Raw genomic sequence first — 13,284 nt, 5'->3', positions numbered from 1 at the left:
ATAATAAATTACACACTTTACGCGGAGCACTTAGATGTGTCAATTAATGATCAGAAGGACCTACTCTAACGACTCAATACATTTGTAGAAAATCGTCAAAAGCGTTTCAGGGTCCCTTTAATGAACTTGATGGTGCAGAAGAAAAAGCAAGCAAAGGTCACAGATTTTTTTCCTTCCGAAATAAAGTGCTCTGGTCATTGCGCTGTGTTTTTGTTTTTTTAAGCACCTTGGAGGCACAGATCAGTAAGTTCCCAATGGTCACGACATCGGGAAACTGCCTTGAGATGTGTGGAGTTGTTAGAGAAGCTTTAGACATGCATATTTTATATTTCGAATTATCGATATATCGAACTATTTCGTGATCCCCTTCGAGTTCGATATATCCGGGATCGACTGTATTTCCGATTTTGGCACTTACGATGTGCCAAATGCCAAATACGGTTGTCCTCAACGAGCTAAAGGGAGTGGGCTCATCGCAGCACCCTGCAGTAGCCACAGTATCTACGCTACGTAGCAGATGCAGCTACATGCAACTGTAGTGCATATGCACAGCGCTTGCTATGTGCTCAACAAGGCTCGGAGTTCAAATTTGATTTTGGATGTTCATATAGACACCACTACTTTAGACTTTGGCACCCACGATGCGCTAAACTCAGAGGCTATCCTTCATGTTACGGTTAAGTTCATGGTGCCTTATATCTTTGCTGTGCTGCAGTGTACTAGACAGCTACGTGCAGTTAATCTCGCATCAAGTGGCATGAATAGCACATTTCTTTTCACACTTATCTCTACAAGAATCACACAATTTCTGAAGGCCAAACAAACATCAATTTCATGTTTGCTCGTGCGAGTACGTTGGCAGCACATATTGAGTAAGCAACATGGATGTAGCACTCCGGACTCACGTTGAAAGAATTCCTAATGTAACCAGCTTTGGCCATGATGGTGACAAACCTCGAGAGTGCGCTACTCAGGAAGCAGATAACCTGTTCCGTCAGATGTTGGCACTTGGTCCTTGATTCATGTCACCTACAGATGCCAATCAACGCACGCTGTTGTTTTCAGCGAGCCACAGGAGCTTGCGTGCTCATCGCAGCACCCAACAGTGGTCGCGGTATCTAGGCTATGCTGCAAACTCAGCTACAGCACAACATTGTTACCATAAAGACTACATTACCAACTTTTCAGAAATCCCCTGCTGACTGCTTATGGTTTCAATGTAAAAACAGTTCAGTATTGCAAACTTTAAAATAACACAACTTTCAGAATAATGATTGTTGTTCAGTTTAAGTGTCATGTTAACAATGCCTTAATACCACAAATTAATATTCTGAAATCTGGTAATTCTTCCGACTTGTGTATTCTTCGGGACAGATGGAACAGCAGGCTAGCAGACAAGGCACAGAAAACTGACACTGCAGTGCATGGATTTGGAAAACCTGAAACAGCGCCGAAGGAGAAAAACGCGAGAGGGGACACCATGTTTTGCAAATGCATGCTCCGCACAGACAAGTGTCGCCTAGCAACAGAGGCATGTCTCTTCTTTCATGCTTCATTCTGCGACCTTACCAGCTACACCCTGGGAGAAATGTAACCTTCCTGCTTGAGGCAAGGCAACATGGTCGCACTTTCTGGACGGTGTCGTTTAATCACACTTGCACTACAGAATAGCTCAGATGCTCACCTCAAGCAAGGCAGTTGCATGGCAAGGAGTGTAAAAAAGAAACACTGCTCTTTGGAGGCAACATAGAGCTTCTTTTTTATCGGTGGTTTTCTCAATGTTAGTGTCTCTTTTGTGCGCATGCCATTTTTATTAAACGGCGCTTCAATAGTGCGTGGCAGCGGAATCTATGGAAAATAGCAACAGCACAGGCCGAGAGCCAACAGCGACATTTTCAGGGATAGCTCATACGGTGGCAATTTAAGAGTGGAATGGTTAATTTTGGGGCTTTCAATAAACCACCTTTCAGAATAGTGAAAAATTTGCTGCAGTTCCCTGGATTTAATTATACCGAGATTTCCCTACACATGCAACTGTAGTGGTTAACTATGTGTACGTCAGGGTTGGAGTGCACGCTCGTGCTCATGTGCTCCAGTCTGGTCATGCTACGTGGTATGGACCAGCTTTGTCATGCACCAGCTTGACCAACGAATAGTAGTCACATCCAAATTGCACATTTTGTGCAACAGCTCTATATGAAACGAAGTCTGCCAAGCACCTAGCCAGGACTGACCAGGAGTAAGCATACGCTGGCATGGTATGGTCTGATCTTAATTTAGTGTGGTTCGAGGCTAGTTGAGTGTTCAAAACTAACAGAAATTAGTGAGACCCAATGGCTACAGCACTGATAAGCAGTACGCCAATGCCTCATTCCCATGTGGGCAGGCGCTGCCGAGTGTTAGTAGACAGTATGATAGTTGTACACCCAGAAGTAGGTAATTCCTATCGAAATTCGAGGTGCCTATTTTCATTTCAGCCTGTTTATTAAACTGTGTCAATAAATATACACAATAACAGTAGAAGGAAGTGCCCTGATTCAAACACCCCTCTTGACTGTCGTCAGCTAGTGGCCAATAGTACCGTATTTACACGATTGTAAGTCGACCCCTTTTTTAAAATTTGAAAGTCTGAAGTTGGGGGGGTCGACTTACAATCGAAACCAAAACATGGCCCGCCAAAAAAAAGCGATACCAACGAAAGCTACAACGTAGTTACAATTTTATGTTTGCTCTATGGCCCTACCCGTATCTTTTCGCTATCCCGCGTGTTTGTTCGCTTTTCGAAAGGGTTTTTCCACATTTTTGAAAGTCTTACAGTGCATGCAACACTCATGGGGGGGTGTCGATAGTTGATGAAGCGCCGCTGTTCCCATTTGCGGCGGCACCCTCAGAACGGCGGCGCTTGCGGGGAGTATCGGTAGTTCATGAAATAGCAGACACCGCTCGCGGGTTTCTCTTTCTCTGTTTGAAGGCATTGGTATTGGTTTGACCAACTTCTTGACGCGCTCCACTTGACTGCCGGCTACGTGCTACTTCTATGCTTCCCCAGTCGTCATGAGTGCTGCAGGCCCACTAATCTTTTGGTACTCGTTCACAGCAGCGTTCAAGAGAGCTGCCATCCTTTACGCCGAAGAAACAAATCACTGCGCAGCGGGGCCGCAATTTCGATGTTTCTAAACGGGTGGTGCGAGAGTGGCGACTGCAGCGAAGCGAAATTTTCACCCTGTGGCGGCAAGTGAGAAATTTCCCACGTGCCGAAGTCTGGACGCTTTCCGGAGCTGTAGGCTAAGCTTGCGGCGTACGTTGCTGAAATGCGTGATCGGTCCTTGCCATTGAAGTGCGACGTGGTCATGAAACAAGCCCGGACCTTCGCCTTAATTTTAAGGTTCTGCTCCGCCGTGAGTACAAAGAGTGGCTGGCGGCAGAAGACTGCGAAATTACGCCAACCGGACCTGTCAAAAGAGCCTCCCTGACGGCTGCGTGTGGTTGCGTGCATTTGGCGTGGGCTGCTGTTCTGCAAGATGTCCTGGTGCGGTCGTTTGCCAAATTTGAAATTTCGCTGGACCACGACGCGCTGTGGGACCGCAGCAACGATGACGATGGCAGCACTAGTGAAGACGAGTAGTCCAGTGACCATGTCGGCTACTAATAAATTTTCGTTATTGAATGCGCCCTCGGGTTTTTTTTTTTTTTTTTTTCCGGTCAAGCGATATGGGGGGGTCGACTTACATTCGAGTCGACTTACAATCGTGTAAATACGGTAGCCGCATATGGGAATCTGCTATATGACAAAATATAGCAACCCTAACAGAGTAAGGAGAAGGCTTCTGTTGAAAAGAAAGCGTTCGAGAAAATGGTGACTTCATGCTCTGCTTGCGAGCTTCACACACTGTGCCCGACCATAAAAGTTCGCCGAGATGTTCACACCTCAGTGTTGCATTTCACCGATTTAAAGAGTCTATTTTGGCTTGAATGAGGATCACCTGCATCTCTAAGTCAGCGAACATATTGCTTTTTGAGCTCAAGCTCCTTCAAATAAGAGGCGGCACAGCTCCTTTCCCTATCATTCTTCAATGCGACGGTACTTTCTGTTCTCGGCCCCGTTCCGCCATGCATTCGCCCCACAGACCGTTTGGGCAGTTCTTGGGCAGTTGTACAGTCAACGTCCGATTTTTCGAACTCCCTAGGGGCCACAAAAACGTCCGAAAAATCGGTCAGTTTGAAAAAATGAATGTATGTCTTTTACTGCCTTTAAGGGCTCAAATTGCCACAGGCACATTCAACGACGCATGCCAGTAGACTTACTAGGCATATCGGTCCTGGTACTGTGACAGGAGATGGCAGGTGCACGCGTATATAATTAAGGGATACATACTGCGTCCCGTGACACTTGCCCCTTCCCACGCTTGTTATGCTTCACCGCAATATGTTCGCGTATCCTTCACGGCTTAACATTCCTGTGTTGAGGCGAAGCTGACTTTCGGGAACCGGCATATCCAACGCGCCGTGCTTTCCGAGCTTCGAAGCCAATCGTAACGACCACAGAGGTGCAGTCGGTGCTATTGCTGACAGCGGTGAATTCTTTCAATGAAAAACACGGCGCTGAACGGCAAGAAGCTCAATAGTTAACGTCGAAGCAGCTAGGCCTAGCGTTTGCCGCGGTGGTGGTGACGGCTGCCAGCGGATCCGCATGCGAGAGTGCCGTTTCGAGGCAGCGAGGTGATCAAAACGGCGGCGGTGGTGGCTTTGATGAATGCCACTTTGGATCTGCAGTCACAACAAAATGTCCGAATAATCGGACGGCGGAGGGTTCTTGCCTCCGAAATGTCAGACGTTCTTATACATTGACTGTATGGTGGTGCCGCGAAGCCATGCTAATGATCGGGCATTCGGAAAGCCAGTTGTTGACTGTATGTACACTGGCAACTCCTCCACCTGACGGCACGGCGTCAAAGACGATTCATTACGATTCCTCTCCGTTACTCAAGCCAGCATTACCGAGACTTTCATTCCCTTTAAAAAAAAAAAAACAGCTAATTATCCCTGATAGAAGCATAAATTCCCCCCGAGTATTTCCAGACTATTTAGAATCACTGAGAATTCCCGGTTTTACCTGTTGGTAGAAACCCTGTATAAGAAATTCAAAGAAGCTGCTGAATATCCTAAGAGGTTTGTGTGCTTCAAAGATGCCTATGAGCTGACATTATAAGTACAGGTTTTACCTTCGGATTTATTCTGATTATGCAGAACTGAGTTGTGCTCACTGGCATTACTTTGTTGATCAGTGCTCAGTGCTGACATAGGCTGGTTTGCTGAAGCTTGCATAAGCACGTGCATAATGTTTATGATATAGTATACGCACAAATATAACAAGTGAGATACGGGCTGATCCAGCATCCACACCAAACCCATCCAGGGGGATAGCAAAAAAATAAAGCTTTGGATCAACCCTTTAGGACATCTTGACGGTCTCAGGTTGTCCTGAATAATTGTCACTTTTTGGCTTATGGCAAGTCCTCATCCCAATGTAGATGACTGTAGACACTACCATCACCAGTTTTACTGAATAAGACTTCGCACCATATTCATGTTCTAACCAAGCTATTAAGGCACATCACATCAAAACTGTTATCCCTTATAGTAGTTCTTATTTTTCAAGTCAGCACTTAATGAGCGAAAAGATTTTAGCACACCCTAGCTTGAATATGGGGCGGGGGCCACTGGCATAGTGCACAGCATTCTACATTTCACGGCTTCGCCCAAACAGCTCTCCAGTACATTTGAAGATTATTTTTCTCATGTTCTTTTGTTGAGTCGTCTTGGAAATTTCACATAATTAATGTTCAAAACTTTTCTTACTCCCATAAAGACACAAACAATTAAACTACCAGTTGATTTATCACCCCAGATGTTGCTCCTAATATTTCTTCCGATAGAAATACTGATCTACCAAAAATTATCCCCTTTGCTGTAGTGAGGAAAGACTCAAGTTGCTCCTGCAGCATTTGTGCAAACATAGACAATAGTGATGTGCCAACCAGCCTTACCAAAGCCAGGTGTGGCTGATGTTGAAGGTTGGCCAAAAGTAGAGCCTGTGCTGCCGAACAGGCTCCCAGTCTGTTGAGTTGTGCTCCCAAAGAGGCCACCACCACTTGTGCTGGGCGCTGATGTGGCACCAAAGGCCGAGGTCCCAAAAGCACTGCCGGCTGTAAATAATAGCACAGAAAGTGTCAGGGAGGCCTCAGAATTTCTCCTTCTGGTTCTTCTTTTCTATGCTTAAGATTATATTAATATGGCTACTAATCATGCAGTACAATAGTACAATGTGAAAACCACATCAAACTCTTTAAGCACTTTTTTGTAGGCCTTTTCTACTGCTTTAGCTGTTCAAGGTATGCCTGGAGATTATGCAGTCTTGAAAAGAACCTTAACATCTTGCTTCACATGCAATAGTGCAACATTTTGCCAGTGCGTGTTACAGCATGCTATTGCATACCTTCATAGAATTTCCATACATATTCCGTGATGTCACACTGCTGTTGAGCACAATAAGTACAAGTCAATTGCAATTTATTATTATACAGTTTTGGATCCTGCACTGTATCTGCGATGAACAATTGCATGACCAGTACTTCACAGAAGCTAAATGACCCATGTGCATGTGTGTGCACAAGTGCGCACTTCCAATGTTTATCCATTTTTGCTTAAATATTATATGTCCCATTCCACTTACTTCAATACCTTCAAAGGGGCCCTGAAAGGCTTCTTATAGAAGTCGAGAAATGCATTTGAAGTTAAACTAGACTATTTCAGAAATAATTTTCAGCATAAAGTGCTCCAATGGTTTCAGCAGAAGCAGTGTTATTGGCAATCAAAGATCGCCTGTGTTTCCCTTCACGGTGCTCCCGGTCCTTTTTCAATGCCTTGCGCTGCGAAGGCTATGGCGGAGCAGGGCGTGCCCACAATGCTCCACCTACTAAAGGTCACCATGGTGTGCAGTTCAAATTTGGTTTTGAATGTTCGTGTAGACACCACTATTTCCAATTATGGCACGTACAACGAGCCTAACACCAAATGTGGTTGTCCTCAGCGAGCTAAAGCAAGCGGGCTCGTTGCAGCACCCCACGGCGGCCGTGGTATCTACACTATGTAGGAGATGTAGCTACATGGAACTGTAGTGCACATGGGCAATGCTTGCTTTGTGCTAGATAGAACATGAAGGGCGCACTCATGCTCATGTGCTCCCATCTGGCTGTAATATGTGGCCCAAATCACCTTTGCCATGCACCACCTTTACCGATGAATTGCTACATCCAAATTACAAATTTTTAAGCACTGTCAATAGCTCATTACAAAGTGATGTTTTTCAAGGCATCTAGCCAGGAGCAGCCAGGAGTAAGTGGGCACTGGCAAGCGCATGTGTGGCCTGACCTTAAGTTTTGCCTGGTCCAAGGCTAGTTGAGTGTTCAAAATTAATCAAAATCAGCAAGACCTAACAGTTACGACACTGATAAGGAGTGTGGCCAAACTCTAATTCCGATGCAGGTGGCCACAGCCGAGTGCAAGCAGACAATAGTCGGTTTCTGCCAGAAGTAGGTAATTCTTATTGAAATTTGAAACCCCACATTTCTCTTGTTTCAGCTTGTTTATTAAACTGGGTCTATAAATATACACAGTAACAGTTGGAAAAGCACAGTTATCCAAACACATTTCTTTTTTCTTTTTTTCAGGTATCAGCCAATAGCAGCCATCTATGTGGATCTTGCATGTGACAACATTTGCAAGCCACCAGCATCTTCGAAATGGGTGTGGAGAGGGCCTCGTTTGAAAATAGAGTGTTCCCTTCCCGCTCCACTTGTGAGCTCCCCGTGCTGCACATGACTGCACAATTTGGCTGCAATGTTCACAGCAGCAAGTGATACCTGCAGATTATGTTTTTTCACCAATCCCGAGGTTTGGTTCAGGACCCCTTTAGCATAAAATCTCCTACAATAATTACTAGAGGGAACACGGGCACTGCAATCGTTCAGCCACCACGGGAATTATGGGCAGTACACGGATTTGTTTGATCTTTGGGTTGTGGATTCAGGCATCCCTGTGGCTTTGTTTGTTACAGTTTATCTGCCTCAATTGTCCTAAATTTTAGTGCAATCTATACTTTTCTAAATGCAGAAGAGTGCAAACATGCACAATCGCTGCTACTTGCAGCGGTTCAGCCTCTCGAGGTGGCCAAATCGAAATGCGCCAAACGTCTCAAAGCACTGGCTTGCCCGCAAGAAGTTCATAAGGCCGTTCTATGCCGCTTGTTGATGCATGCATCTGCGGCATAATGGTTTCAACATCGAGCTTCTGTGCTAGAGGTTCTGTGTTCGAATCCTGCCGTTGGACAACTTTAATAATGTTTATTTATATATTTAGTACACAATGCTTTGTTGAAAATAACGAGTTTTAAAAGTCACGAAGCCATGTGAAAACAGGACAAAGCTTAAGCAAATTCATGCACTAACCACTATTCCCATGCTGGCTGAACCGCCCTACTTGCAGCTACCACTGACATTAGCACCGGAGTTCCCTCGAGTAATTATTGTATGAAGCTCTATGCCCTTTAAGTCCTCAGGATTAAAGTGAAAACAGTAGCTGACAATAAATGCAAAACAAGAACAAAATAGAAATTAACAAGCGCTGCTAACCAAAAGCTGTGAATAGCCAATTTAAACGTGCTTGTATTATTTATTGTGGCTGTTAAAGAATACAGGTGGTTGGGTCAGGTACTCTTCTTTTTTGCAACACTGTTTCCTCGTACATGAAACTGAGATAAATTATATTTTTTTAATGTGAACATGTGCAAATAAAAAATAATTGTCTGATACAGTGAATGTGCAAGCCAAGTGTGGCATAACCCTGTGACAAAGAACATAACCAGTACCAACCCTGGCATGTAGTTTGCTTTAAGGTAAGAAGCTGCTTGACCTGCCACCAACCAAAATTTGCTTGGCAACTACAGCAGCCACGTGACAGAGTTGTCCCTAGTGGATCATGGTCAACAGTGGACTTGTTTTGCATCACCAGAGTCATATACGTATGCTGAGCAGCCACTGCTGTAACCATGACAGTTTCCTCAACCCAGTCATGTACAGGAATAGCTATGCACCACAGAACCTGTGCGATCATGGCAGTGATGAGAAGAGAATGAACTGAATTTGACTGTATGTGCATGTGGAAAGTATAGTTATATAGTATAATGCAGAGCAAGGTCTAAATATAGCTGCACATTGCTGTGTGATAAAGAAATGGTTTGGTTGATGAAAGAAACAAAAAGATGAGTGAATCATGATTTTTAAAACCTGCAAGAATCGAAAAACACGGCACTCTTAGGTTTTCACAAGTTTTCTTCTAAAACAAAGTTTTCTTTATGTAAACAGCTTTCTTTTTTTTCAAGCACTAAAGCTCAGTGCAGAAAAACTATCCATACACTCAAACGGCGAAATAATCACAAATGCATTTCTGAATTCTATCACCATTAGAATGGGACTTCAGTGGTCAAGGATCAAACCTGCGGTTCACTCAGAGCAGAGGTTTGTAACAAGAGCTAAGCTGACTGAGCTGGGTGCAAGCTAGTGCGAATCGCCCTCAACAGGATAAATCTTTGCCTTATGCACGATCCTGTAGACCCTGAAGTCTACACAGTCTAAGCTGAACATCAAAATTTTCTAAGCACCATACCATTCAATCAACTAACAAAACAGTTTGCCATTGAAAAATGAAACTTCTTATGCTTAAGGAGGGCTAGTTGTTGGTTTCGTTGGCCTTGCATGTTCGTGAAGGTGATAAGAGTTTGTCCTTTCTTAGCGATAATTCTCAATGCAATATGGCATTTAAATTTGCTATTACACAAGAAGTGCAACTGCAACATGACGCTGTATATTGTAATGGTAAAAGGATGGCAAAGACCAAATAAATAAATTAAGGAAGAGTAGTGGCCAGAAAAAATGGTCTTTCTAAAAATGTATATCAGCTGACATGGAGCAGCCAGACACAAGCACAGCATTCACATCGCTCATGCTGTCACCCTATTATTGCACACTACAGAGCACTGCATGCTATACAGCACTGTGCACAGATCAACGCACATGAAAAAGTACTCACAGCGATCCTTATCTAGAATAGACAAGATTCTTACAGAAAAGGCACAGTATTTTGTGCACGCCAAAATAGTGAGAATGCACAAGTACAGCTTGGAAACAGAAACTTGTAGTAGTACAAGGCACAGGTCAAGAGAATATAAAGCAATGAAACCCTCCCTGACCAATGAATGCCTGCACATTCAAGAGGTGTAGGAGGGTCAAAAGCCACATTTTCACAGGCAAAACTTACCCCCATATTATCAAACAATTATTAACTCGAACTTCTTCCACTCTACCAATGAAGACGCTATACTTCTCAAGAACTACCGTGGATAATCACGAAGCACAATGACCACTTGACTCTAAGGGTAGCGTTGATATAAACTTTCTTGAGTCGAAGTGGAATGTAGAGCAGGGGTTGCAATGTGGGCTTGTTGGTAATGCATCTTCAAGGGGAGTACGGTAGCGCAATTTATAAAGACTGGACAAAACAAGTGTGTGTGTGCCTATGTGTCTTCTTTTGTCCCGTCTTTGAATCGCGCTGCCATACTCCCCTTGTAGAGTGGGGGAATGTTCTACAATACAGGGGTTGGTGTGATCATGTTTTGAAAACACATTTTCAATGGGCTCGGATTATCTGTGTGAAGTCATGGCTCAATACACATAGGCCTCCTTATAGCTGCTGCACAGCACCGATTTCAAATTTATGTGACCTCTGATGCCTTAAGGTTTTAACCTACTTTGCCAAAAAGTCCAAGTCTCTACCAGCCTGCCCAAACATTTCGAAGCCACTGCACAAGTGACAACAATTAAACTGACAACAGCGTATTTTTTGGCGGGAAGGGGGGAGGATTTGCCTCAAAGCATATGGGGAATAAAAGAAAATCAAATAAAAGCTCGTAACTCTGCATCGTGCAGGAACTGCAACAACTTTTTGTCCATCATCTAATGGGTGTAGTTTTTAGGTATCTAGCTTCAGTTTAGCCTTTTTAAGATATTGAGTCTGATCACCCATGTTTGAGGGCACAGCCAAAGGAGGTGTCAAGCATCTGACAGGAGCCGCACACTTAGGACCCATTCCTGGGTTGACTTTTGTCGATCCCCAAGCTCAGGTAACAGATGATGTAAGGGCAACTTCAGCTCGAAGCTTCCGAAAACTTACGAGCGACACTGACACAAAATCAGATTCCAGGACCAGACCTTGTACACTTCCACAAACATAAAAAAATTTGGACTGAGAGCAGCCGTCGCCACAGCTCAATTAGTAGAGCACTGCATGTGAAATGCAGGAAATGTGGTTTCTGCTCCCACTGGCACAAGCTGTTTTTTATAAGACGTTCATGCCCATTGGCTTATTTAAACATTTCAGTTAAAGATAAAAACTAATTTCCCCTATTTTTTCCTTGACTTTATGTGGCTGTGAATAACAAAAACCGGGCCCCTTAGTTTCCCTTATCGTTCACAACAGTTACGACAGTCTTTGTGCCGTCAAAAGTCATAGCAGCAACGAAAGCTGTCTCTCTCGCCCTGTGCAGTACGAGAGGCACACCAAAGGTTCCAGATAGTGGCGTAGCCAGAAGGTGACACATTAGACATGTGCCCCCCCCCCCCATCCGAAATTTGTTAGTATGCGGCCTTCTCCCTTTCTCCCCACCTATGCCACCCCCGTTCCGAAAAAACACTTTCTGGATATACGCCACTGGTTCCTGGTAAACCTCACTGCGCTGTAGGTTCAGGATGGTCCACCAGGGTGGAACGAGCGCGAATGTGTACCTTAGCTAATGCGCGCAGCGGCTTCAAAACTTTAGGCAACGAATGCAGCTCATTCAGAAGGCCCAACAGTCGTAATACATAGGCAGAATCTGCTAGCCATAGCACAATTCGCGGGTTAGAAAAAGATGCAACGAGAAAAAATATACGCAGGGCTTAAGTTAAAGCGCAGAAACACGGGCTTGACAACATACTTTGCCCAAATGGCGTTGGCTGTGTAGACCCAAAGGTACTCCCTGTAAAGAGAAGAAGGAAGCCACACAAGCACATTTGCACACAGAAACAGTTCTTGTGCGATTAAATGATTGCATCACAACACACCGATTCAAGGAGAGAAAAGTGTAGAATAAGAAAGCAGAGCGCAGGGCGATGAAGTGCGGAATCAAGACAACGACACTTACCCGTTCCAAATCCTGTAGTAGTCCCGAACGGATTCTGGTTCCCAAACATTGCCGCTTTGGGAAGCTGCTGGCTTTATATCTATGATCAAGAATCAAATGTTGTGCTTAGCTCGATCGTGCGCTCTTTTGCACATGTGCATAACAGTAGGTCCCCATGGGTGTCACGGCTAAGCAACTACCTAATACGGGTGCACACTGTGAAACGACAACTAAGTAAAATAAGCTACAAAGGGTGTTGATCCGCGAGCGTATTAATTTCAAGCATCCAAGTAATCGCGACACAGTGCACGGTGACACAAAAACAATTTAGAATTACCCGACACCGCAAGTTCAACAGTCGCAGCAAATTGTGTGAAAACGCGCGCATGCGCAGTACGAGTGTTGCCAAGCGAGATGCAACACCATGCTAAATTTGTCGCAGTGTTTGTGGCTGCTTCTCGCAATCAAAGCATGGCAGTCAGGACGTACTTCAGGCACCCTCAGTACGCAAAAGCATTGCCGCTTTTACTAGATGCCTGCCGCATGAGCAGAAAAGCAACTACCCTGCCCTTTCCCTTTTCTACTCTGAAATAGTAGTGTCGGTCGCGAGTGTGGCTGCAGAACCATGAAACTCTATGGCAGAACCACTGGGCGCTACCTTGCGTAGCTTCCGAAATCTCCATCACGTGTGCATGACAATCTCGAAGGCCATTAGCCTGGATCTTAGCTCGGCGTATATTTGCAGGCCTTATAGCCGACAGCTATTCTAGAGTCAGACAACCAACCTTTGAGAAGCGCATCTAAAGGATTATGTAGACCGTGGTTTCACCGCGTTAACGATCGCTTAAACGCTCCTGAAAGTGGAGTTTCCCGGCGACGGCCGCGCCACCTGTAGCGTCGAAAGTGCAACTCTGGTACTGATTATTGGCCTCGAGCATAGAGTTTCTCACTATAACACCTAGAAGATAATCTGGCGCCACCGTCTATGGGAGTTTCGTAAGGGAGCACCG

At 44.7% G+C, this 13,284-nt stretch overlaps 1 protein-coding gene across 4 annotated transcripts in view; it reads right to left on the bottom strand.

The window, feature by feature from the left end:
- Positions 1 to 12,673, bottom strand: part of Nup98-96 (nuclear pore complex protein Nup98-96) — a 286,308-nt gene extending 273,635 nt beyond the window's left edge. For 2 of the 4 annotated variants that reach the window (XM_075688115.1, XM_075688116.1), the window contains exons 1-3: positions 12,296 to 12,673; positions 12,089 to 12,130; positions 6,048 to 6,206 (exon numbers count right to left, since the gene is read on the bottom strand). In XM_075688115.1, the coding sequence (XP_075544230.1) occupies positions 6,048 to 6,206; positions 12,089 to 12,130; positions 12,296 to 12,344 (250 nt within the window). In that variant the 5' untranslated portion in view covers positions 12,345 to 12,673. The remainder of the gene's footprint in view (positions 1 to 6,047; positions 6,207 to 12,088; positions 12,131 to 12,295) is intronic. The other 2 variants (XM_075688118.1, XM_075688117.1) reach the window with 2 other exon arrangements.
- Between the last annotated feature and the right edge of the window lie 611 nt (positions 12,674 to 13,284).

Source organism: Dermacentor variabilis, chromosome 4, assembly GCF_050947875.1.
Source record: "Dermacentor variabilis isolate Ectoservices chromosome 4, ASM5094787v1, whole genome shotgun sequence".
In the NCBI taxonomy this organism is placed as follows: Eukaryota; Metazoa; Arthropoda; class Arachnida; order Ixodida; family Ixodidae; genus Dermacentor; species Dermacentor variabilis.
Note: the sequence above shows the minus strand (reverse complement) of the source record. Positions and strands in the feature narration are given on the sequence as shown.